A 27589-nucleotide genomic window follows, 5' to 3' on the forward strand; every position below is an offset into this window, starting at 1 on the left:
TCTTGACACCATTTGGTGGCATTGGGTTTATTCGCTAAGAAGCCCGCCATTAATCAGTGTATTAAGTTAAAGTCTCTCTTCTGACCTGGTTGTGGGTCCTAAACCCTTTATTAAATTTGGTAAGAGAGGAAATATTTCCCTAGATTCTATGCCCAACCCAAAAAAGGGAGGTCTAGAGTCCGGGAAAAGAAGAGGGTCAGGGTGGTGGTACCAGTTCCACCTAATATGGGCTTGAACCCTGGAAATGTGAATACAGAAAAAATCCCTAATTTACTGCACCTATTTTACTGGCATGTCTGCTTCAATAGGGTTATAATATATCTTTCCTATTTCCTTTGCTTTGATTATTAAATCATTAAGGATAACTACTCTCATCGCTGCACAGCCCTTGAAGCAGTTTCCCAGTAACGTTATAGGGATTAGCAACAATACCTGCAAGAGTACACTGAGGCAACTGTATCCTTCTGGCAACAGCTAATAAAGTTTAATTGTAACATTTGTCTAGCCAGGATACTTGGGAGTGTACCATATACTCTGTGTACCTTATTTCTGATGTTGCTATAACCCCTTCATTTGTTTCCTTATTCTCTCAGATTAAGCTTATTGGTATATCTTTTTATTATTTTTCTTGTCTGTTTTAGGCATGTCCACTAACATCTATACCAGTTAATTGGGAGCACTCCTTAAAGGGGTACTACCCGATTTTAGCGTTTTTTCTGTATAAGTAGAGTAAATACATAAAACTCCCCGTTTAACGCACCGCAAACAACCGCAAACAGTCCATTTGCACAACCGCAAACTCCCCATTTGCACAAGGTTGGATACCAAGCTAGCCATGTCCCGTTCCTTGTCCTCACTGATGTCATTGAAGGTCTCTTCCTCCACCCTGCCACGTACAACACCAAGGGTCCCTGAAAGGTGACAACAAGCCCCCTGGGACGCCTGCTGTGTTTGGTCTTCCACCTCCTCAAAGCCACCTTCCTCCTCTGACTCCTCTTCTTCAGACTCCTCTCTCTGCGTTGCCTTTCTCTGCGTTATTATAAGGTGTGTTAAGTAGTACTATTCCTATCAGTATAATCCCTGTTACGTCCCCTATCAGGGGACGTGTATATGGCATCGATTTTAGGAACCGGGAGATGGAAAAAAATGCTTGGTCGGTCCTCCTACTTCAAATTTGGGGCACTGCACGTGCAATCATTTCTTCCAACTGATGTGTAAATAACTCCTCTGACAGATCAAGTGAAGCGGATGTGGTGCTAGTGTTGGTGGTGGCGGCAGGCGGGCGAGTGGTAACTTGAGAGGTGCCCGAAGCTAAGCTGGAGGAGGATGGTGCGTCAAGGTTCTGAGCGGAAGCTGTAGAAGATTGGGTGTCCTGTGTTAGCCAGTCAACTAGGTCCTCAGAACTTTTCGAGTTCAGGGTACGTGGCCTCTGAACACTGGGCATTATTCTAGGGCCAAAGGGAATCACAGGACCACGACCACAACGGCCCCTGCTGGGTGGCCTGCCTCTGCCTGTCATTTATTTTTCGATTAGTGGCACTATGCGTGCAAGCTACTGTGACTAAAGATATGAGTGGCACTGTGCACTGGCAGAAGTTGGCAGAGTAGACGCTGTAGGCCTGACACACACGCTTGCAGACAACTAACTGCTATTCAATCTATTACAGTCAAAATTGTATTTTTTTTTTAAATGAACACTAGTGATGTACCGAACTGTCCGCCGGCGAACAGTTCCCGGCGAACTTAGCGTGTTCGCGTTCGCCACGGCGGGCGGACACATGCGCAGTTCGATCCGCCCCCTATTCGTCATCATTGGGCAAACTTTGACCCTGTGCCTCTCGGTCAGCAGACACATTCCAGCCAATCAGCAGCACTCCCTCCCTTCCACACCCTCCAACCTCCCTCCCAGCCTCCATTTTCGATTCATTCTGTAGCTGCATGCTTAGTGAGAGGAGGGAAAGTTTAGCTGCTGCTGATTAGATAGGGAAATTGATAGCTAGGCTAGGGTATTCAGTGTCCACTACAATCCTGAAGGACTCATCTGATCTCTGCTGTAAGGACAGCACCCCAAAAAGCCCTTTTTAGGGCTATAACATCAGGCTGCTTTTTTTTTTTTTTCCTGTGTAATGTAATTGCAGGTGCCTGCCTGCCAGCTTCTGTGTGAGGTTCACATTGGATACTGTGCCTACTTACCCAGTGCCACCACTCATATCTGTTTTAACAATAGGTTAAGCTTTTGATTTAAAAGAAATATTTTTTTTTTCACTGTAATAGAAGAGCAGTTGCCTGCCTGCCAGCTTCTGTGTCAGGTTGGATGCCTTGCCCATTTGCACAATCAGTGCCACCACTCATATCTGTTTTAACAATAGGTTAAGCTTTAGATTTAAAAGAAATAATTTGTTTTCACTGTAATAGAAGAGCAGTTGCCTGCCTGCCAGCTTCTGTGTCAGGTTGGATGCCTTGCCCATTTGCACAGTCAATGCCACCACTCATATCTGTTTTTACAATAGGTTAAGCTTTAGATTTAAAAGAAATCATTTTTTTTCACTGTAATAGAAGAGCAGTTGCCTGCCTTCCAGCTTCTGTGTCAGGTTGGATGCCTTGCCCATTTGCACAGTCAGTGCCACCACTCATATCTGTTTTTACAATAGCTTAAGCTTTAGATTTAAAATAAATAAAAAAATTTCACTGTAATAGAAGAGCAGTTAGTTGTCTGCAAGCGTCTGGGTGTCAGGCCTACTTCAGCGTGTGCTCTGCAGACCTGTGCCAGCGTGCTTTGACAGTTGCCAATCATATCTGGTGTCTCTTTAGCGTGCTTTTACAAAGAAAAAAGGTTTCCAGTGTAAGCTAATAGCAGCCAGTCAGTGTCCTTCAAGCGGCTCTGTCAGGCCTTCCTTCAGCGTGTGCCCTGCACAACCCTGCCAGCGTACTTTGACAGTTGCCACTCATATCTGGTGTCTCTATAGCGTGCTTTTGCAAAGAAAAAAGGTTTCCAGTGTAAGCTAATAGCAGCCAGTCAGTGTCCTTCAAGCGGCTCTGTCAGGCCTTCCTTCAGCGTGTGCCCTGCACAACCCTGCCAGCGTACTTTGACAGTTGCCACTCATATCTGGTGTCTCTATAGCGTGCTTTTACAACCAAAATTTTGTTTCCACTGTAATAGAAGAGCAGTTGCCTGTCTGCCAGCTTCTGTGTGAGGTTCACAGTGGATACTGTGCCCTCTTGCCCAGTGCCACCACTCATATCTGTTTTTTACAATAGCTTGAGCTATTAGAAGAGCAGTTAGTTGTCTGCAAGCGTCTGGGTGTCAGGCCTACTTCAGCGTGTGCGCTGCAGACCTGTGCCAGCGTGCTTTGACAGTTGCCAATCATATTTGCTGTCTCTTTAGCGTGCTTTTACAAAGAAAAAAGGTTTCTAGTGTAAGCTAATAGCAGCCAGTCAGTGTCCTTCAAGCAGCTCTGTCAGTCCTTCCTTCAGCGTGTGCTCTCCAGAACTGTTCCAGTGCACATTGCCAATCATATCTGGTGTCTCTATAGTGTGCTTTTAAAAACAAAATTTGTTTTTCACTGTTATAGATTGAATAGCAGTTACTTGTCTTCAAGCGGGTGTGTCAGGCCTACAGTGTGTGCTCTGCAGAACTGTTCAAGTGCACATTGGCAATCATATCTGGTGTCTCTATAGCGTGCTTTTAAAAACAAAATTTGTTTTTCACTGTTATAGATTGAATAGCAGTTACTTGTCTTCAAGCGGGTGTGTCAGGCCTACAGTGTGTGCTCTACAGAACTGTTCAAGTGCACATTGCCAATCATATCTGGTGTCTCTATAGCGTGCTTTTACAAACAAAATTTGTTTTTCACTGTTATAGATTGAATAGCAGTTACTTGTCTTCAGGCGGGTGTGTCAGGCCTACAGTGTGTGCTCTGCAGAACTGTTACAGTTCACATTGCCAATCATATCTGGTCTCACAGTAGCTTGCACGCATAGTACCACTAATCCCCAAAAAAATGACAGGCAGAGGTAGGCCACCCCGCAGGGGCCGTCGTGGTCGTGGTGCTGTGATTCCCTTTTGCCCTAGAATAATGCCCAGTTTTCAGAAGCCACGTACCCTGAACTTGAAAAGTTCTGAGGACATAGTTGACTGGCTAACACAGGACACCCAATCTTGTACAGCCTCCGCTCTGAACCTTGACGCACCATCCTCCTCCAGCTTAGCTTCAGGCACCTCTCAAGATACCACTCACCCGCCTGCCTCCACCACCAAAACTAGCACCACAGCCGCTTCACTTGGTATGTCAGAGGAGTTATTCACACACCCGTTTGAAGAAATGAGTGATGCGCAACCATTATTGCTAGAGGATGTAGATAACAGGGATATGTCTCAGGCAGGCAGCATTAAACACATGGAGGTACGGTGTGATGATGATGATGTTGTACCCGCTGCTGCTTCCTTTTCTGAGTTGTCAGATACAAGCGAAGCGGTTGATGATGACGATGCGTCCATGGATGTCACGTGGGTGCCCGCTCGGCAAGAAGAAGAACAGGGCGAAAGTTCAGATGGGGAGACAGAGAGGAGGAGGAGACGAGTTGGAAGCAGGGGGGGGTCGTCGCAAGGAGCTAGTGGCACAGTCAGACAGCATGCATTGGCACCCGGGGTCAGCCCGACAGCACGCCAATCAACGCATGCTGTGTCCACCACCAGAATGCCGTCATTGCAGAGCTCAGCAGTGTGGCATTTTTTTTGTGTGTCTGCCTCGGACAACAGCGATGCCATTTGCAACCTGTGCCAAAGGAAACTGAGTCGTGGGAGGTCCAACACCCACCTAGGTACAACTGCTTTGCGTAGGCACATGATCTCACATCACAAACGCCTATGGGATCAACACATGAGTACAAGCAGCACGCCTACTCTAAGCCGCCATCCTCCTCCTGGTCTAGCATCTTCAGCCACGTCAACCACTGCTGTCCTTCTTGCCCCCTCTCAACCATCCGCCACTCCGTCTCCCGCCTTGAGCAGTTCACGCTCATCTGCCCACAGTCATGTGTCTGTCAAGGACATGTTTGAGCGTAAGAAGCCAATGTCACCAAGTCACCCCCTTGCCCAGCGTCTGACAGCTGGCTTGTCCTAACTATTAGCCCGCCAGCTTTTACCATACAATCTGGTTGAGTCTGAGGCGTTCAAAAAATTTGTAGCTATTGGGACACCGCAGTGGAAGGTACCCGGCCGGAATTTCTTTTCACAAAAGGCAATCCCCAACTTGTACTCGATTGTGCAAAAGGAAGTCATGGTATGTCTGGCACACAGTGTTGGGGCAAGGGTCCATCCTCTTCCATAACCTCCTCGGCTGAGTCCTCTTGTGCTGCTGCGTCTTGCTCCACATCAACGGCACCCCCCAGCTCCCCAGGTACGATTCCACATCCCGGATACGGCAGTGTCACGTCGTCTTGGGTTTGACTTGCTTGAAAGCAGAGAGTCACACCGGACAAGCACTCCTGTCCGCCCTGAACACACAGGTGGAAAAGTGGCTGACTCCGCAGCAACTGGATATCGGCAAAGTGGTGTGTGACAACGGAAAAAATTTGATAGCGGCATTGAAGTTGGGCAAGTTGACACATGTGCCATGCATGGCACATGTGTGTAATCTGATCGTACAACGCTTTGTGCATAAGTACACAGGCTTACAGGACGTCCTGAAGCAGGCCAGGAAGGTGTGTGGCCATTTCAGGCGTTCCTACACGGCCATGGCTCACTTTGCCGATATCCGGCGAAACAACATGCCAGTGAGGCGCTTGATTTGCGACAGCCCTACACGTTGGAATTCAACACTCCTAATGTTCGACCGCCTGCTCCAACAAGAAAAAGCTGTTAATGAATATTTGTATGACCGGGGTGCTAGGACAGCCTCTGGGGAGCTGGGAATTTTTTTGCCACGTTACTGGACGCTCATGCGCAATGCCTGTAGGCTCATGCGTACTTTTGAGGAGGTGACAAACCTAGTCAGTCGCAACGAAGGCACCATCAGCGACATCATACCATTTGTTTTCTTCCTGGAGCGTGCCCTGCGAAGAGTGCTGGATCAGGCTGTAGATGAGCGTGAAGAGGAAGAGTTGTGGTCACCATCACCACCAGAAACAGCCTTATCAGCATCGCTTGCTGGACCTGCGGCAACGCTGGAAGAGGATTGTGAGGAAGAGGAGTCAGAGGAGGATTGTAGCTTTGAGGAGGAGGAGGAGGAGCAAGACCAAACACAACAGGCATCCCAGGGTGCTCGTTGTCACCTATCTGGTACCCGTGGCGTTGTACGTGGCTGGGGGGAAGAACATACCTTCAATGACATCAGTGAGGAGGAGGAACGGGAAATGAGTAGCTCGGCATCCAACCTTGTGCAAATGGGGTCTTTCATGCTGTCCTGCCTGTTGAGGGACCCTCGTATAAAAAGGCTGAAGGAGAACGACCTGTACTGGGTGTCCACGCTACTAGACCCCCGGTATAAGCAGAAAGTGGCGGAAATGTTACCGAATTACAACAAGTCGGAAAGGATGCAGCATTTGCAAAATAAATTAAAAAGTATGCTTTACACAGCGTATAAGGGTGATGTCACAGCACAACGGGAATCTAACAGGGGGAGAGGTGGAAGTCATCCTCCTCCTCCTCCTCCCAAGACCACGCCGGCAAGGACAGGACGCTTTAAAGACGTGTTGTTGATGGAGGACATGCGGACCTTTTTAAGTCCTATGCATCGCCACAGCCCTTCGGGATCCACCCTCAGAGAGCGACTCGACCGACAGGTAGCAGACTACCTCGCCTTAACTGCAGATATCGACACTCTGAGGTGCGATGAACCCCTTGACTACTGGGTGTGCAGGCTTGACCTGTGGCCTGAGCTATCCCAATTTGCGATAGAACTTCTGGCCTGCCCCGCTTCAAGTGTCCTGTCAGAAAGGACCTTCAGTGCAGCAGGAGGTATTGTCACTGAGAAGAGAAGTCGCCTAGGTCAAAAAAGTCTAGATTACCTCACCTTTATTAAGATGAATGAGGGATGGATTCCGAAGGGACTGACACTGGGCGATACATTCGATTTAAAAAAGGCCTGATGAGATGAGCTGCCTTGGGCTAAAAATGGTCCACACGCTGCTGTATTTTAGCTCTGAATGACGTTTGACTTGCGTGACTTATCCGCCACCAACTAGGGTTCAAGCCGCCATGTTTTAGGGCACTTTCTGCCTGTGAAACAAACATCAATTTTTCTGGCCGCTGCTACAGCAGCGGCTGCAACAATACCAAATTTTTCAGGCATGTGTACATGCCTAATTTTTAGGCCCACTGGTGCAGCACTGTGGCTTCAAAAACCAAACCAAAAAAAATCCTCCAAGATGGCACCAATATACCAGTGGTCTAAGCATCTTCCCACCTTGGCCTAAAAAGGGGAGGTGATTCAACAATTAAAAATCTCTGCCATTTACACGTCCACTGATAGGAGACGCGGAAGGTATTAAACTGATATGAACAATACTAAACTCACCACTCCTATCTGGTGGCACATTAGCTTGCCCGCGCAGTGCCACAAATTTCAAGTAAGAGGACCGACCAAGCATCTTCTTCCATCTCCCTGTTACATAAATCAATGCCATATCCATAGAAATTGTAGAGAATATCCAGGATAGTTTTACAGGGCCAAATCATGTCGCCTGTTGAAAGAGGTGACCTTGCTCGGGTCCCAGGTGTGCAGTTCCTAAAATGGCTGCCATATACATGTCCTCTGATAGGAGACGCGGAAGGTATTAAACTGATATGAACAATACTCCACTCCTATCAGTAGGTCCGTCCCATTGTGATTTATGCCCCCCACCGCGCAGGGATGGGGGCCGGGGGGGAGGAAAGTAGGCCCCCCATTGTGATTTATGGCCCCCACCCACCGCGCAGGGGTGGGGCCGAGGGGGGGAGGACAGTAGGTCCCCCCATTGTGATTTATGGCCCCCACCCACCGCGCAGGGGTTGGGGAGGACAGTAGCTCCCCCCAGTGTGTATCATGGGCTTTGAGGACAGGTGTCAATCCATACCTGCCAAGTGACCCTATGTAGGGGTAACAGTCCCTATTCTGCTCTGTGTCAGTGTGTATCATGGTCTCTGTGGACGGGGAACAGTCTCTATTCTGCTCTGTGTCAGTGTGTATCAGGGGCTTTGAGGACAGGTGTCAATGTTAGGTGATTTCTGCCCTTTATGGATTAAAAGCAGACTCTGCATCAACTATGTAATTTTCCATGGGAGTTTTGCCATGGATCCCCCTCCGGCATGCCACAGTCCAGGTGTTAGTCCCCTTGAAACAACTTTTCCATCACTTTTGTGGCCAGAAAGAGTCCCTGTTGGTTTTAAAATTCGCCTGCCCATTGAAGTCAATGGCGGTTCGCGCGGTTCGCCAGTTCGCGAACATTTGCGGAAGTTTGCGTTCGCCGTTCGCGAACCGAAAATTTCGGGTTCGCGAAAACACTAATGTACACTACTGTTACACCAGATATGAGTTGCACTGGTGTGACACTGTGCCCTGGCAGGCCCTGAAACGCACATGTGTGAAGGAAACTGACTGCTATTATATAACAGTCAAAAAAGTGTTTTTTTTTTTTAATGCAAGCTATTGTGACACCAGATATGAGTGGTGGCACTGGGCAAGTGGGCACAGTATACGCTCTGAGCCTGACACACACGCTGGCAGGCAGGCAACTGCAATTAGATTACACAGAAAAAAAAAGCAGACTGATGTTCTAGCTCTAAAAAGGGCTTTTGGGGGTGATGTCCTTACAGCAGAGATCAGATGAGTCCTTCAGGACTGTAGTGGACACTGAATACACTAGCCTAGCTATCGATTTGGCTGGCTGAGGGTGGTAGGGAGGGTGATGAGGTTGAGGGTGGTGGGGAGGGTGTTAGGGAGGCTGAGTGTGGTGGAGGGTGAGAGCCTACCTTTAGTGTGGTGGAGTGTGGTGGAAGGTGTGGTGGAGGGTGAGAGCCTACTGGTGGTCCAGTGGGATCCCTGGTGGTCTGGTGGCCACTGCTCCCGGTCTGCAGCTCCTCAGAGCTGCAGACCATGTAATCTTGCAAGACCATCAGACCGCTGCCGTGGTAACGCGCGGCAACGCTCTGATTGGCCGGTTTTCGCGACACACATGGTCTGCAGCTCTGCTCACTGCGGAGCTGCAGACCAGTGTCTGCGGTGGCTGGCCGGGCAGCCAGGAGGGGCCTCACACCCGGCGGCATACCGAGGTGACCGAGGACCTGACACAGTCTGCCCACAGGCGGTTTAGGCGGCCGCGAGGCCCCAGCCAGCGCGAGGCCTTAGGCGGCCACCTAAACCGCCTAATTAGAGAGCCGCCTCTGACGTGCAAGCTACACTCTAAACATGACAGCCATCTTTCACAACAATGTACTGCTATATACTCATACCCTCAGTGCAACTAGCCATGATATACACACTTCTGTCTAAAAAGAAAGAAAAAAAGAATGCAGCTTCAGAATTAATCTAAATTGTATGCTGTCTAGGAGGTGGGACGGTCTGGGAGGGAGGGTCTGCTGCTGATTGCCTGGAATGTGTCTGCTGACTGTGAGGTACAGGGTCAAAGTTTACTCAATTATGACAAATAGGGGGCGGACCGAACATCGCATATGTTCGCCGTTTGTGGCGAACGCGAACACGCTATGTTCACCGGGAACCATTCGCCAGCGAACCGTTCGGGACATCACTAATAACAATGTCTCTGGCTCGGAATGTCTCTATGATTTTCTGCAGTCTATTGTAAAACTCGTCCTTGTCTTCTTCATCAGAATCATTGTTTGGACATAACTCTGGATGACGTTGAACTTAACCTTCTTTTGCTTGATTCTGAGGGATGCTGTGATGATTCTGGGGCCATGTGCCTCCCATCCAATCAGTGCCCTTTGTACTTGCTTGGACAACATAAAGCCTACTCCCTGCATTTGGGGTGCGTCACTCTCTTCCTGCCCGGAGTACAGCAACAACTCTCCTGTCATCAGTCTCCTCTGTCCTGCTTGTGTCCATCTGGTTTCGCTGATGCCCAGTATGATCAGGTTGTTCTTCTACATCTCGGCAGCTACCTGCCTTATCTTGCCTGTCTCATACATGGTCCTAACATTCCATGTGCTGATATGGGTTCTCCTGGTCGAAAGAAGGGTAATTGGCTTGGTGGCTTCCTTTCGGCTTTCACCACCTATCTGTCAGGATTACTAGTTGATACAGCACGTAGAATTGTGTCACACAGATGACTAATAGGTAACATATTACCGGGCCTTAGAATGGCCGGACTTAACGTACCAAAGAATAGTCAGGATACTTGCCGAGGTCAGGGGATCCAGAAAGAGACACAATGATAAGAGAAAGTCAGAAGTCAGGGATACAGAATACAGGGAAGTCAAAATACAAAGCCAAAGTCAAAAACCAGAAGAAACTTGAATCAGGAACGCACTCTCGGACAACCACAAGGGAAACCACTACAGGGCACTGAGCAGGATGAGAACTGGGCGTAGATCTGATAGGCTGTAAACGGCCTGATAGGCTGTAACCGGCCTGTGACCCCAAAGGCAGTTACCAGGTTACCATTTGCATAATTGCTGCTCAGCATTAACCCTTCTGTGGATTTGGTTTTCTGTGGCGATAAGGCATATACTGTCCCTTTGGGTGGCATAGCGCCGGGTAACAGATTTATGGAGCAGTCATATGACCTGTGAGGAGGTAAGATATTGGACTGACTCTTACTAAATACTTCCTTAACCTCCCAGTACTATATGGGAACTTTGGGGGTTTGAGGTATAGTAGTGGGTAATTTAATGGTACCCACTCTCTTGGTGAGGTGTAGCATACACTTCCCATTACAATCCTTGCCCCATTCCAATATTTCCCCATTAGCCCAGTCAATATGAGGGTTGTGCTTACTAAGCCAAGGAAAGCCTAATATGATAGGGCAAGAAGGAGATGCAATAACTTGGAATATTATATCTTCCTTATGTAAGGCATCAATAGACATGTTAATGGGCAAGGTTTCATGGGTAATTAAGGGTTGAGAGAGTGGTCTCCCGTCAATAGCCTCAACAGCCAGAGGTGATATTCTCTCCTTGATAGGTATAGCATTCTTTTTAACAAAATGAACATCAATGAAATTTCCTGTTGCACCGAGTCCATCAGGGCCTTGCATGAAAAGTTATTTTTGTCAACTATGATCGTAATATCAAGGAGAAATCTATTATTGTTATTCCCAGAGGACGTATCCATTACACCTAAGACCTGTCCCCTTAAGGTTCTTAGGTGCGGTAGTTTTCCCGGCTTATGGGACAAGTACTCCTCATATGTCCTTTTTCACCACAGTATATGCATAGACCCTCTCTTCTCCGATGTTGTCTTTCTTCCTCGGACAGTCTAGTGACCCCCAACTGCATAGGTTCGGACTGTATGGAGAGGTCAGGAACAACCAGTCTGGAGAAATTAGGTACTAATGTTAAAGCCATACATCTGGTTTTATTTCTGGTTCTGAGTCTATTATCAATTAGCATAATAAACTTAATAAACTCATTGAGTTTTTTTTGGCAGCAATCTCATCCAACATAATCTCAGATAATCCCTTCTTAAATGCTGAGATTAATCCGCTGTTAGTCCAGTCTACCTCGGAAGCCAAGGTGTGAAATTCTATGGCATACTCTGAGATGGATCGGTTCCCTTGTCTAATATGCATTAGGGCAGTGGAGGCGTCATCCTCCCTGCCTAATGGTTCAAACGTAAGTTTAAATTCCGCAAGGAATTCCTGATAATTGTGTGCAATGCTCCTACTACTCTCCCATAATGGATTAGCCCAAGCTAAAGCTTTACATTTAAGTTGGTTCATCAGGTAACCAATTTTAGTTCTGTCAGTGGGAAAAGATCCCGGTGGGGCCTCAAAATTATACTCAATTTGGTTAATAAATCTCCGGCATTCTTGAATATTACCATCAAAATGAAGGGGAGGAGATAGGGAGATAGTAGGTGCCTTATGTACTACATTAGGCAGAGGTGACACAGTTGGAGAAGCCGCAGGTTGCAGATGCACTGTTCAAGTAAGGAGCGTACTGAAAGCCTGGGCAAAACGATCCATACGGTGATCATTCTCCACTAGCTTTCTCTCGCAAGCTGACACAATTCTATAGGATCTGGGGCGTGGCCTGACCGCGGAGCTGAATGGCTGTGCACTGATTCGGCTCCCTGCAATCCATCGGGCAATCCACATCAATCTGAGGCAACAACCAAAAATGGGAAACCCAAAAAAGAATCAAGGTACCCAGCGCACCCCAGGGAAACATAACGGGCACAAATTGGGAACTTTAACAGGCTATTTCACGGAGTCGGCGGACCGCGAGACGGAGGCCGCGACCAACAAAATGGCGCCGTCCGACACTCATAACTATCTAGACTCCATACCTCAAAGCCCAGCGACATCGGACACCTCTGACAGACCCAACGATCACCACAGGGACCTGGAACTTAAAGAACTGATCAAAAACTTACCATCTAAGGCAGACATCGCATCCATGATGAGCAAGATGGAGACTTCTTTCCAGGAGAAGCTTGACACGATCAACTCCAGCCTGCAACAGTTTAACCACAGAGTCACCGACTTAGAAGAGGAGAGAGATGCACAACAAGCCCAAATGGTACATATGTCCTCTTTAATGGACTCCCAACTGCTTTACCTGACTGATATGCAAAGGCAGCTAGACGACCTCGACAATAGAGGAAGACGCAATAACCTAAGGGTAAGAGGGCTCCCAGAATCTCAAGGGGAAAACCTATTGAACACACTAACTGACCTATTTAACTTAATACTAGGAAAGGAACCCAACAACTCTTTCATTATAGACAGGGCACACAGATCCCTTAAACCCAGGGGCCCTGCAACAGATCTCCCAAGAGATGTCATATGTAAATTACACTATTATAATGAAAAAGAAAATGTATTAAAGGCACTGAGGGACACCAACCCCCCCTTACTATATAGAGGACATGCAGTGCTAATTTTCCCAGACCTATCATGGCTCACACTGCAAGCGAGACGAGCTTTGAAGCCGATCACAGAACATCTACGCAACCGCGACATTCGCTACAGATGGGGATTCCCCTTTGCCCTCATAGTTACCCATAAAGGTACTACGTATTCAATTGCATCACATTTATATGTTCCACCCTTCCTAAGAGCATTAGACCTCCCAGAAACACAAGTTATGGATTGGTACGGCCCCTATCCGCACCAGGACTCCATGAACCGCGCAAGGGGTATCACCCCGATAAAGAAAAGGAGAACAGATCCAAGACTCACCTCCCCACTGAGGACGCCGAGACAGGATAAAAGATAACATACGGGACATGGGAAAAGCGGAACAACCGCACCTCACAAAACCCGGTCACTCTGTTGAGGAAGGGAAGCGAGCAGTACTTTATTGTTTTACTGTTTTTATATTTACACATACTGTTTTAACATTTGATTTTTCAAATTATTATATGCAAAATACGTTTATTGTATGCTAATACCTGCTATTTAGATACTACTTGGTACCAGACAACTCACCGCTTCATCAATTGTACTCACAACACCACTGCAAGGTTACATTATTTATATCACACCTTGACTACATTGACACCTACAGCGGTCTTACTTCAAACAACATGACCACTATACGTATATTGTCACAAAATGTAAAAGGTCTCAACACACCTGAAAAAAGGTCCATGGCATTACAGGATTTTCATAGACACAAAGCAGAAATTGTGTTTCTACAAGAAACCCACTTCCGGAAAGACACAGCACCTATGTTACGTAACAGACACTTTCCAACAGGTTACTTCAGCCACTTCACAGATGCGAAAGCCAGAGGAGTGGGAATCTTGTTGGGAAGTCAGGTTCCCTTTACACTCCACAAGAAAGAAATAGACGATGCAGGTAGATATCTCTTCCTAGTAGGGACCATAGGCAACACCAAAGTCACACTGGCAAATCTCTATCTCCCCAACAAAAAACAGAATCGCACACTCACCAAAATATTAAACAAACTCTCTAACTTCCAGGAGGGTCAACTTCTGGTAGGAGGAGACATGAATATATCACTTGATGGTTCCCTAGACACTACCGCCCCGTCTAGTGTCTATTTATCCACCACAAGAGACAAAATTAGACAAACACTGTATGATGCCCAACTTTTCGACTGCTGGAGATCACTACATCCATCCCGCAGGGATTTCTCCTTCTTTTCTCCCCCCACAGGCACATACACAAGAATAGACATGTTATTTACACATCACAGATTCCTACCACTGATAACCTCAGCCTCCTATGGCGCAATTACATGGTCTGACCATGCTCCCCTAATCCTAGAGATGAATGTTCCCTCCCTACCTCGACCCAAATCACAATGGAAACTGAATGATCTCCTACTTAATGTGACGGAAGTAAACACACAACTCGCCGAGACCGCTCAGACATACTTTCTTACCAACACAACCCCGGACACACCACACACGACGATTTGGGAAGCACACAAATGTGTCCTAAGGGGTGAACTTATCAAACTGGCGTCTATCCAAAAAAAGAAAAGAGATGCCTTAATTAAGACCTTAACCACAGATATAAAAAACTTAGAGAATCAACACATCACAGATAACAAGCTTACCACATATAAAACCTTGATTGCCAAGAGAACGGAACTATCCACTTTATTGCACATATACTCAAAAAAAAAGGTCCAATTGACAAGACATAAATATTACACTCAAGGGGGCAAGTGCGGCAGACTGCTCGCACAATCCCTCAAACCAGACAGACAAACGACCTTTATACAGGGCATCAAGAAACAGGACGGAACAGTAACCCACATGTTACCTGAAATCACAGAAGGCTTTAGGCACTTCTACACAAAGCTCTACAATCTCAGGGAAACACCACCCCCACCAGCCGAAGTTCTGGATTACCTACAAAAGAGACTGAAACACACTTTGCCGAATAACCTTAAATCTTTCCTAGATGATCCGATCACGCAAGATGAATTTTTTCTAGCAATCAAAAATACCCCACTAGGGAAGAGTCCGGGCCCAGACGGCTTTACCATTAAATATTATAAACAACTAGCCCCAATATTAGCTTCTCCTTTTCTTAATGCCTACAACTCTATCTCTCAAAATGTGCCACCACCCATTCAAACTCTAGAAGCTACAATTGCACTCATCCCAAAACCAGGGAAGGACCCCCTTCAATGCGGCAGCTACAGGCCCATATCCCTAATAAACGTGGATGTTAAAATATTCACCAAAATTCTTGCATCCAGACTCAAAAATCTACTCCCAGACTTGATCCATCCTGATCAAGCTGGCTTTGTACCAAACAGAGAGGCAAAAAATAATACTACAAAAATTCTAAACCTGATTCACTGGGCAAAACAGGAGGTCTGTCAAAGCGCCCTCTTGGCTATAGACGCCGAGAAGGCATTTGATAGAGTTGATTGGTCCTTTATGCTGACAACGCTGAGGGCATTGGGGTTTGGACCTAGATGGCTGGACTGGATGTCAGCCATATACTCCAAACCAACAGCCAGACTGCGCATCAATGGGCAACTCTCCACTCCGTTTATAATAACAAACGGCACCCGTCAAGGATGCCCTCTTTCACCCTTACTTTTCATCCTAACGCTAGAACCGTTCTTACAGGGTATACGGGACAACCCCCTAATTCAAGGAATAAAAATAGGCACCTCAGAGTACAAGGTATCGGCCTTCGCCGACGATATTTCATTTTCGGTCAAAAACCCCATACAATCCATCCCTCATATCCTCCAAGAGATGCAGGATTACGGAAAACTCTCAAATTTTAAAGCCAACTTTGCTAAATGTGAGTTACTCCCGATTCAAACTTCACCAGAAGTAGAGAATCAGCTTAAAAACGAATTCCATTTCTCTTGGGCAACAGTCTCAATTAAATACCTGGGCATACAAATTCCTCGACACTTGTCTCAGACCTACAATCTTAACTTTCCCCCACTAATGACGAATATAAATAGAGATCTGTCCAAATGGAACAAGCTACAACACAACTGGTTTGGTAAATTAAATGTCCTAAAAATGAATGTTCTCCCTCGTATTCTCTACCTCCTCCAAGCCCTTCCTATAACAATCCCTAAAAAGTTTTTTATTAACATCAAGAACGCCTTCTCACAATACCTATGGAAAAACGCCCACCCCAGACTAGCATATTCCCTCCTAACACAAACTAGAAGAGAAGGGGGCATAGGTTTACCCAACATAGAAACATATCATAAAGCCACCCACCTAGTAAGAATATACGAGTGGACCAAACAACTGCCATCCCACCAATGGGTCTCCATGGAAGGGGCATCTACAAAAGCTCCTATCAGCACAATCTCATGGCACGAAAATGGGCGACTACTACTGTCCCACAAACAGCATCCCACTATAACAGCCACACTCAAAGTGTGGGCCTCAGTGACCAATCGCCTCAATGTGGCTCCGTTTCCTTCGCCATTATATCCAATAACACACAACCCACTCTTACCGATAGACACACCTCGGCAATTGCCACAAATAAACGAGACATCCTCATACCTCTCGCTCAAGGACATCACTCAAAACGACAAGATCAGGAACATGCAGGATCTATTCCCAGAATCCTCACACACAGGCACACACCACCTGTTTCATAATCAAATCTGTCACTTTGCTAAACACCTCTCTCTACTCCCCAGGGGAGCAAGAACGCTCACACCATTTGAACAATTATGTACAAATTGTCAGGGCTCCGCGGGCAGCGGTGAGGGGAGGCTGCAATCCTCTCGCAGCACTCACCCTCGGTCCGTCGCCGCCCGCGGTCCCCTCTCCCCTTACCGTTAAGCGAGCGGCGTCCTCTCCTCCTGACACGCCGCTCGCGTCCTCCTCTCCTCCTCCCAGCGGCAGCATGTCTAACGCTGCACGCTGGGAGCCGGCACTATTATCTAAGCGCCGGGGTCACGCACGTGACCCGGCGTTAAAGCTACAGTGCAACAAACACAGTGGGGGGTATAGATATCCCCCACGTGTGTTTGTTAATACTGATTGGTGGTTAGCCAATCAGGATTCAGGCTAGGATTTAAATACTTACCTTTCCTGTCTATCTGTGCCCTGTTGTGGTCTTTGCTTTATAGTATCGATTGTGAACGTGTGCTTTCTGGTTACGTACCCTCTGGCTTGTTATACTGTCTTTGTGACTTTCTCCTACCCTTTGACCTCGGCTTGTTTCTCGTTATTCTGTTTTCTGGTTCCCCTTACTCGGCTTGTCTCCTGACTATTCTTTGTGTGCTTAGCCCGGCCACTCTAAGGACCGGTACAGCACACTTTCTGTGTGTGTGTCTGTGTGTGTGTTAGCGTGTTGGGTTCCCCGGAATCGTGACATTACAACAGGGCCATAATGGAACCTGCTGACATACCACAGCTCCTAGTTAATCAGGAGGCTAGAATGGATGGCTTGGACCACCGTATGGATCAGTTTGCTCAAGCTTTGCAGACCATACTGGCTCGTACTGCACACCTGCAGCCTGCCGTCCAGGAGGCGGTTGCTGCTGTGTCCGAACCCATTGCCACTCCAGTACCCGTTCCTGCCCATGTAGTCCATATGACACCGCCACAGCGCTATAGTGGTGACCCAGCATTGTGTCGTGGTTTCCTCAATCAAATTGACATCCATCTGGTGATGAATCCACGTTCCTATCCCACCGACAGATCCAAAATTGCCTTTTTGATAAACCACCTGTCTGGGAGAGCTTTAGCATGGGCAAACCCCATGTGGGAAAATATGTCTCCTATGTCCTTTGCGGATTTTTTGTCAGCATTCAAACGCACGTTTGATCAACCCGGTAGGGTTGCCTCTGCTGGCAAAGCTCTGCTTAGGGTTCGACAGGGTAACAGATCTGTAGCGGATTATACTATCGAATTCCGCACTCTAGCAGCTGAAGTGGTTTGGAATAACGACGCCCTCGTAACAGCCTTTCAGGAGGGTTTGGCCGCTTACATACTGGATGAAATAGCATCCAGGGAACTGCCTGTCCTTCTAGATGATATTATAGACTATGTAATCCTTATTGATAACCGCATTAGAGAGAGACGTAGTCAAAGACGGCTGGATACACGGGTGTTACCTGCTCTACCCAGTACTGCATTACTAGCGTTACCCGCTCCTAGGCAACCATCCCCCGAACCCATGCAATTGGGTGCTACGGGGTTAACTGAGGCTGAAAGAACGTATCGTAGAAGGGAGGGGTTATGTCTCTATTGTGGAAAGAGGGGTCACCACTGTAATACATGCCCTAAATTACAGGGAAACTCCAGCACCTAAGGCCTAGAGAGGGGTCGGCCTCGGGTGTTATGACTTTGTCCCCTCATGTGTCCATCTCCAGACCATTTATTACGGTCTCTCTTTTGGTCAATAAAACCACCATAACAACTAAAGCCTTGATCGATTCAGGTGCGGCTGACAACCTTATGGATGAGATCTTTGCCAGAACCGCAGCCTTGACTTTGATCCGAAAGGCCACACCCTTGGCCGTTGAGGCCATAGATGGTAGACCACTTGAGAGACCTCTGGTGACCCATGAGACCCAAGATATAGAGATGTGTGTGGGTGCTTTACACAAGGAAAGGTTAACCTTCCAAATAATTGACTCCCCTACTGCTTCCATTGTTCTGGGTTTTCCCTGGTTAGTGAAACACAACCCAGTACTTGATTGGGGTTGTTTAGACATACTCTCCTGGGGGGAATCTTGTCAACGAGACTGTATGGCCCAAGTACGTCCCATTTGTTTACTTAACGTGCCCACGGCTAAACCGCTTTCTGTTTCTGTCCCTTCTGTGTATGCAGACCTTGCTTTGGTTTTCGAAAAAAGGGAGGCAGATAAGCTACCCCCACACCGTGAGTATGACTGTGCCATAAACCTATTACCGGGTACTATGCCTCCTAGGGGTAAGGTCTACCCTCTTTCTGAGAAAGAAAACCAGGTCATGGAGGAGTACATACGAAAGGCCTTAAGTAAAGGTTTTATTAGAAGGTCCTCATCTCCTGCTGGTGCTGGTTTCTTTTTTGTGGCAAAAAAGGAGGGCGATTTGAGACCGTGTATAGACTACAGAGCCCTAAACAATATAACGATTAAAAATGCCTATCCGATTCCCCTCATTACCGAATTGTTTGATCGTGTCAAAGGTTCTAGATATTTTACTAAACTAGACCTCAGGGGGGCTTATAACCTTGTTCGTATTAAGGAGAATGATGAATGGAAAACGGCGTTCAATACGCGTAGTGGGCATTACGAGTATCTGGTCATGCCTTTTGGATTGTGTAATGCTCCTGCCGTTTTTCAGGACCTCATAAACGATGTCCTTAGAGATCTACTGCATGTCTGTGCTGTAGTCTACCTAGATGACATACTTGTATATTCTCCAGATTTGAAGACACATCATACTCATGTTAGGATGGTGCTTAAAAGGTTGTTGCAGAATGGTCTTTATTGTAAATTAGAGAAATGCTTATTCGACCAAACCTCTGTACAATTCCTGGGTTATGTTATTTCTGAACAAGGATTCAGCATGGATCCTTCAAAATTGGAAGCTATACTGTCCTGGCCCCTTCCCCAAGGACTTAAGGCAATACAGCGATTTATAGGGTTTGCCAATTATTATAGAAAATTTGTTAAAAACTTCTCATCCATTATTTCCCCTATCACTAAACTGACAAAAAAGGGTTTACACCCCAGGGTTTGGAATCCTAATGCTATTGTGGCCTTCGAGACTCTAAAAAAGGCATTTGCCACTGCCCCTGTGTTACACCATCCTGATCCTTCCCTTCCCTTTGTACTGGAAGTAGACGCCTCTGAATCAGGTATAGGAGCAGTGTTGTCACAAAGACAATCGTATGACGAACCCCTCCTTCCCTGTGGTTACTTTTCAAAACGCTTGTCAGAGTCTGAAAAGAATTACGACGTTGGGAACAGGGAATTATTAGCTATAGTGATGGCATTTAAAGAATGGAGGTACTTGTTAGAGGGAGCTAGACACAAGATTTTGGTTATAACCGATCATAAAAATCTATCCTATATCGCAGATGCTAAGAGGTTATCCTCTCATCAGGCTAGATGGTCTTTATTTCTCTCACGTTTTCAGTACATAATCACATACAGGCCTGGTTATCGAAATGTCAAGGCTGATGCCATCTCCCGCCAGTACGAACCTGTAGATTCTATTACCTCCACTCCTGAGCCCATTGTACCCACAACTAATATAATAGCTACTACCCGTTTGGTTATCTCGTCTCTTCTTCTTGATGGTATCAAGTCATACCAACCCCAAGCACCCTCTGAGACCCCTACTGGTAAGCTGTACGTGAAAGTAAAAGACAGAAAGAAGTTGTTGACTTTATTTCACACAGCCAAAACGGCTGGTCATCCAGGGGTTACCAAGACTTACAAGGGTCTTCTCCAACAGTTTTGGTGGCCCTCACTCAAAAGAGACGTGGTAGATTACGTGCAGGCTTGCCGTGTCTGTACACAGTGTAAGTCCCCTAATGTTAAACCCCTGGGACTCCTTATGCCCCTATCTGTACCCAAGAAACCGTGGACACACTTATCCATGGACTTTATTGTGGATCTTCCTTCATCTGATGGGCAGACAGTAATTTTGACTGTAACGGATAGGTTCTCCAAAATGGCGCACTTCATTCCGCTTAAGAAGCTACCTTCTGCGGTTCAGTTGGCTCAGGTGTTTGCCAAAGAAGTGTTCCGCTTGCATGGTATACCACACGATATCGTATCTGACAGGGGCCCTCAGTTTGTCTCTCGGTTTTGGAGAGGCTTTTGTGCCGAGATGGGGGTCTCCTTGTCGTTTACTTCCTCCTATCATCCGCAATCTAATGGAGCTGCCGAACGAGCAAATCAGTCTGTGGAGTTGTATTTACGCTGTTTCACGAATGCACACCAGGACAACTGGTCCCGTCTCCTTCCCTGGGCTGAGTTTGCCAGGAACACTGTGTCTCATTCTTCTACTGGCGTAAGTCCTTTTATGGTGGCTTATGGGTTCCAACCCGCTGTCCTTCCCGGTGTATTCTCCGACAAGGGAATGCCCGCTTTGGACGAGCACCTCGCCTCCTTACGGAAGATGTGGGATCAGGTCCATGCTGCTCTTTGTCGTGCTGCTGCTACTCAAAAGAGGTTTGCTGATCGTCGTAGGTGTGCGGCTCCTTCTTATGCTCCGGGTGATAGGGTTTGGTTGTCCTCTAGGAATCTCCGCCTTAGGGTTCCCTCGATGAAGTTCGCGCCCAAGTTCCTTGGTCCCTATAAGGTGTTGCGTAGGGTGAATCCTGTATCCTACTCCCTGGCCTTGCCCCCTTCCATGCGCATACCTAACACCTTTCACACCTCCCTTTTGAAGCCCTTGCTCTGTAATCGGTTCTCTGGCTCTCTCAGGCGTTCCGATGCCCTCCGCGCGGTCTCTAGTGACGTATATGAGGTGGCTGCTCTCCTTGATTCTCGTTTCTCTCGAGGTCGGTTGCAGTATCTGGTTGATTGGAAGGGTTATGGCCCGGAGGAGCGGTCGTGGGTTTCTGTCTCTGACTTGGACGCCCCCTCCTTGATCCGCTCCTTTCATGCGCGGTTTCCTTTGAAGCCTTCGGCTTCCCGCCCCCTGGGCGGTCTTCGAGGGGGGGGTTATGTCAGGGCTCCGCGGGCAGCGGTGAGGGGAGGCTGCAATCCTCTCGCAGCACTCACCCTCGGTCCGTCGCCGCCCGCGGTCCCCTCTCCCCTTACCGTTAAGCGAGCGGCGTCCTCTCCTCCTGACACGCCGCTCGCGTCCTCCTCTCCTCCTCCCAGCGGCAGCATGTCTAACGCTGCACGCTGGGAGCCGGCACTATTATCTAAGCGCCGGGGTCACGCACGTGACCCGGCGTTAAAGCTACAGTGCAACAAACACAGTGGGGGGTATAGATATCCCCCACGTGTGTTTGTTAATACTGATTGGTGGTTAGCCAATCAGGATTCAGGCTAGGATTTAAATACTTACCTTTCCTGTCTATCTGTGCCCTGTTGTGGTCTTTGCTTTATAGTATCGATTGTGAACGTGTGCTTTCTGGTTACGTACCCTCTGGCTTGTTATACTGTCTTTGTGACTTTCTCCTACCCTTTGACCTCGGCTTGTTTCTCGTTATTCTGTTTTCTGGTTCCCCTTACTCGGCTTGTCTCCTGACTATTCGTTGTGTGCTTAGCCCAGCCACTCTAAGGACCGGTACAGCACACTTTCTGTGTGTGTGTCTGTGTGTGTGTTAGCGTGTTGGGTTCCCCGGAATCGTGACACAAATCACCCCTTAAAGAAAAAAGCTTTGTCAACAATGTATAAATTGCTCCAATCGAACCAACCTAATACACTCCCCATCTTTATAGAAAAATGGTCTGCAGAGATGCCAATCTCACTCTCCTCAGCACAATGGCAACAGATCATCAACAGAAGTCACACTACATCCCTTAACCTAAACACACAAGAAAGCAACTATAAAAGATTGTCAAGGTGGCACTACACTCCAACCAAACTTAGTCATATCCATAAGGCCATCAAAGACAAATGTTGGCGCTGTTCGGCCCCCAAAGCTCACTCATCACATATGTGGTGGTCGTGCGCCATTGTCTCTAAATTTTGGAAACGCATCCACTCACTTACACAAACAATAACGGGCATAAAGTACCCTTATGCACCGGAACATATGCTATTCCTCCTACCCCCCCCCGATAGTCAATAAGAAACCGAATCTTACCCTACTCACACACCTGCTGATAGCAGCAAATCTTCTAATCCCAATCCACTGGAAACAGGCTGAAGCACCAACCATCAGAGAATGGATCCAAAAAGTAGAAAACACCAGACAGATGGAGGAAATCTCCTCTGCCTACTCCAAAAACATGACAACACACACACAAATATGGAAAAACTGGAAAACATTTCTGACTGAGGGTACCATCCCTTGCCAGGGACACAATATGAGAACCCAACGTCCATAGCCTTCCATAAGGCAAGTTCCTGAAGATCACCAGGTTTTTCATCTCATACTGATTTACATAAACTATCAACTTAAATACCCGTTGTACATGTACTTGGACAGTTGCAATTTCTGAGTAGATTATGTAAAACCCTCTGTTTATGTATTCGCATTTGCTTACATGCTTTGTAAACCGCTAACTCATCTTTTGTAAAAAAAAATTATGAAAGTCAACTTTACATTATTGAAGCGATATACCAATTGTATCTTTATGCTTTTTCTCATTTTGCAAATATTGTAATGCATACAAATACTTAATAAAAATTTTAAAAACCTAAAAAAAAAAAAATTCTATAGGATCTATGGCCATGTTGTAACGTCAGGATTACTAGGTGATGCAGCACGTAGAATTGTATCACACAGATGACTAATAGGTAACATATTACCGGGCCTTAGAATGGCCGGACTTAACATACCAAATAGTCAGGATACTTGCCGAGGTCAGGGGATACAGAAAGAGACACAACGATAAGAGAAAGCCAGAAGTCAGGGATACAGAATACAGGGAAGTCAAAATCAAAGCCAAAGTCAAAAACCAGAAGAAACTTGAATCAGGAACGCACTCTCGAACAACCACAAGGGAAACCACGACAGGGCACTGAGCAGGATGAGAACTGGGCCTAAATACCCCTCCTCTAGATCTGATAGGCTGTAACCGGCCTTTGACCCCAAAGGCAGTTACCAGGTTTTCATTTGCATAATTTCTGCTCAGCATTAACCCTTCTGTGGATTTGGTTGCTGCTCGGCACAACTTTTCCTGTGTGGACAGTAAATGCCATTAACCAAATTTTTACAAGCGGATGAATACGTGACACTATAGTCATGCATCTCTGAATTGTCGGAGGTCCTCCATCTTCCAAGAAATTAGTCTCTGTTTCTCTTTTTGGCGTTTCTGTAGCGGTTGAGGTTTTTCCAGGCTACACCCCACACCCAACCCTCCTCCTTTTTTATCCGGGCTTGGGACCGGCAATGGCTCTCAAGGAAGCTTCTCCAAACAGATATCAATGAGGGGAGAGGAGCCCTGCAGAACTGAAACTTATTACAGAATTAAAGAAACAAATTTTTTTGGGCTTACCAACATTCCCTCCAGAAAAAGAATCTTAGTGTTTTCAAACTACTTCAAATATTAGCATAGAATAGCATAGAATTGTTGGAGCGCAGTCCCAAGTGCCCCTATGGAAGAGCCCCCACTTGAAGGCAGGCATAATTGACATGACGATGAACCTATTTAGAAGCCAAAAATTGTCTTACATGGACTCACTATTATTATTTATCATTTGACAGCCAACTTTTCAATACTTCTATTGGTTATATATTTCACTTCTTTCAGATGAACATACAGCAGCAATTATTTATATCCACATGATATGCACAAATAAACATATATCTTAGACATTATCTTTACCACTCAGGGATGCAGAATAATGATATATTAAGGTTTCAGATCTTGATTAGTTAATTAACCAAAAAAAAAGGGTCAAGAAATACGCACTTGTTTTTGACCTTGGGATAAGAGAAGTGGAATATGATCTACCTCTTTTATCTCAGTAAGAAGGATACATGCAATTCCCATAAGCACTGTAGAAAAGAAAAGGTGTTTACATAGATTTAGAGCATGTACTAGTCCCTCATTTTATGGAAAAAGGTAAACACCATGTGCTAATTTATCTATAAGGAGAATTAATTATCTTATGGCTTTGATGTTAGCAGTAACAAGAAAGTGCTCCTCCTGCTTATATACAAGTATGAATTATTAATATTAATATATTGATCTATGCACTGGAAGTGGGGTAAATGTTCCTGGTGATTGGCCTTTGCAAAAGGGGCAGCTTTTGAAGAGAAATAGAAATAGTAAGAACTACAACCTCAACGAATGATTTGTATGCAAAGGGGAAGTAGAAAAAAAACGAAAACAAATAAGGAGTGCAGTGTAGAATGGGAACAGGTTAGGGAGTCACAGGGTGCTTATTGATAAAAGTAATTCCTTCACAATTAATTAATTGTAACTAGTGTTAATTTTGGCGGCAAATTTCAATTTAATTTTTGTCATAGTCTTTTGACCAAAATGCCATTTTAGTTTTAGTCGTATTTTAATCATATGAATTGTTTTAGTTTTAGTCTAGTTTTAGTCCACTAATTCTCAAAACTGTTAGTCGACTAAAATTTGACTAAAATTGTTAGTCGACAAAAGTAACACTGCTTGTAACCTTTCAATGGACACTGCTTACTCATAGATTGCACCCATATATGATACATGCAAATACAAAAAAAGTTTCTATATAACAAATGAGTCAGGCGAGGGCATGATGTGCTGTCCTTATTTCCTGAGCTAAAATGTGCAAAAACATTTATACATTACACAGAATTAAAAGTGCTTCAAGTAAATCTTTAATGTCAATTTCAGATTGTGAAGGAATTCCTGAATGTTGGAGTACATGTGAGCTTTGCTGGTGCTGACAGTAAGTATATTACATAGTTACATAGGCTGAAAAGAGACCCGTTTCCATCAAGTTCAGCCGTATATATTGACCCCAGAATGGAAGTCTTTCTTGGATCAAGAAGCTATATAATTCTAAATACACTCAATTATAACAAAAAAAACCCTATTGTTGGATTGAACATTATATCAATAGACTATTTGGATAGAGCCTATTTGGTAAATAATTAGGGTTGCACTTCTAAAAACTCCCCAACTGATGAGATAATTCTCTAGTATTACAATGTACTGACAGAATTACCCATAACGAGTGATTCCAAAAAGAAATGGTGAATTAAAACAAAATCACTAATTAATAACATCATTTAAAACCACTGATCTAGACACGTAATTAAACCCCCCATAATAACACAATTTGAGTGCTTTATTCCATACTAATATGCAGACCGTAACACAGTAGTAAGATGTGGATACAATATTCTTGTTAGGGATAAATATGTTATAACTACATATTTATATGATATTCCTTCATTCCACCACAGGTGGCAGTGCTGACTACATTATTGGCAATTGTGATACTGCAGAGCATAAACAGCTAGACAGAGGCCGTGGTAAACCTTCTTATAGACATTTAATCTAGCATATTGCATATATCCTAGAGAGCACCTTTTGGTATATTCAGTGCTGAGCCTTTAGAAGAGACATAAAAAATAATATCAGACCCTCTTGGTATCAACCAATTCACATATAGATATACATCCTCCTCAGCCCCTAAGGTACCACACTGACAAGTCTGAAAAAATGGTTTCTAAACATGAACAGTGTGTTTAGAAATAATATGCCTATATTGCATGAATGTAAAATAACAAATGTGTGTATTGGATTGGTATCATTTTAATTTCTATGTTTTTTTGAACAGCAATCGTTACTCCATTATTTCGATTTTACCATGTGCTTCTGTGAAAACTATGCATTCTGTGCTTCATATAAATGTTATGCTAATATTTAAATAACATATAAAACAAAAAAGTGCTTGGTAGTGAAGAGGTTAAGAAAGGTTTGGTAAAAGCCAGGTTCATCCTGGTACCAAAGGACCACCCCTAATGAACTTTAACCTTATGGGTAATTTGGCTATGGAGAAGATGGGTTTATACCATTTTGAAACAATATAGTAGTTAAATGGAGTACAGTGTCAGGGGACTCCATGCAGCTAAACCATTACCGTAAGCAGTGGGGGTTTAGTTGCTTTGAGAGTCCTTTTAACATTCACTATTATTAACTGGTCTGATTGAAAGGTTACTCAAAATTGAAATTGAACCATTCATTGAGTTCAGAGTGGACCAACCAATATACTTGGTTGTTATGATATAAAGAGAATTTGTAATAATAAGTCCAGAATAATACCTTTGCCCAGCATTGGTATAAAATTCAATTTTGAGTAGTCATCTGCCAGTGGAGATGTCTCGTAGGCTTAATATTATTGCTACTTCATTTTCAGTTTTTTTTTTCTTTTTTATTCAGTATGTCTTACCTTAACAAAAGTAATGTACAGGAAATTATTAGTCTATAAGTCTAATATCCAGATTGAAAGTGTTTATGTACATCCACTAATGTTCTTTTTATTTTTTATTTTTGTTTCTTCAGTTGGTGTTTTGGAGAAGTTAAACAAGAGTAAATTTTTTGATGATGACATTAAAATGTCCATGTTTTTTCTCACGGTTCATGATGCTGTCTTACACACAATAGACGTGAACGACTTGCAAAAATTGTTAAAAAGTGACCAAGTTTTGGTAATTATTATATATATGATGAACCTACTACTACTACTCTAATTTATAATTACATAATTATTTTTTGAAAACAGATGCTTTCATAATTATTATTTCAAAATGTATTGTCTTTTTTATATTTTATATTTTATAGAGCAGGTCTAACTGAAGAACTGTAATGTCTTTACCAGGTATATATTAACTTGGATGACAGGTCATGGTCAATGACAAAACTATCCGGTTGCATATGGAGCCA

The 27589-nt window shown here is 45.2% G+C and overlaps 1 protein-coding gene across 1 annotated transcript in view; it reads left to right on the forward strand.

Annotated features, from left to right (window-relative positions):
* Nucleotides 1-27589, forward strand: part of LOC134602784 (chloride anion exchanger-like) — a 149674-nt gene that overhangs the window by 94204 nt on the left and 27881 nt on the right. The window contains exons 18-19 of the mRNA XM_063448102.1: nucleotides 25532-25586; nucleotides 27209-27354. Coding sequence (XP_063304172.1) covers nucleotides 25532-25586; nucleotides 27209-27354 — 201 coding nt within the window. The remainder of the gene's footprint in view (nucleotides 1-25531; nucleotides 25587-27208; nucleotides 27355-27589) is intronic.

The sequence above is a fragment of the Pelobates fuscus genome, chromosome 3 (genome assembly GCF_036172605.1).
Source record: "Pelobates fuscus isolate aPelFus1 chromosome 3, aPelFus1.pri, whole genome shotgun sequence".
Taxonomy (NCBI): Eukaryota; Metazoa; Chordata; class Amphibia; order Anura; family Pelobatidae; genus Pelobates; species Pelobates fuscus.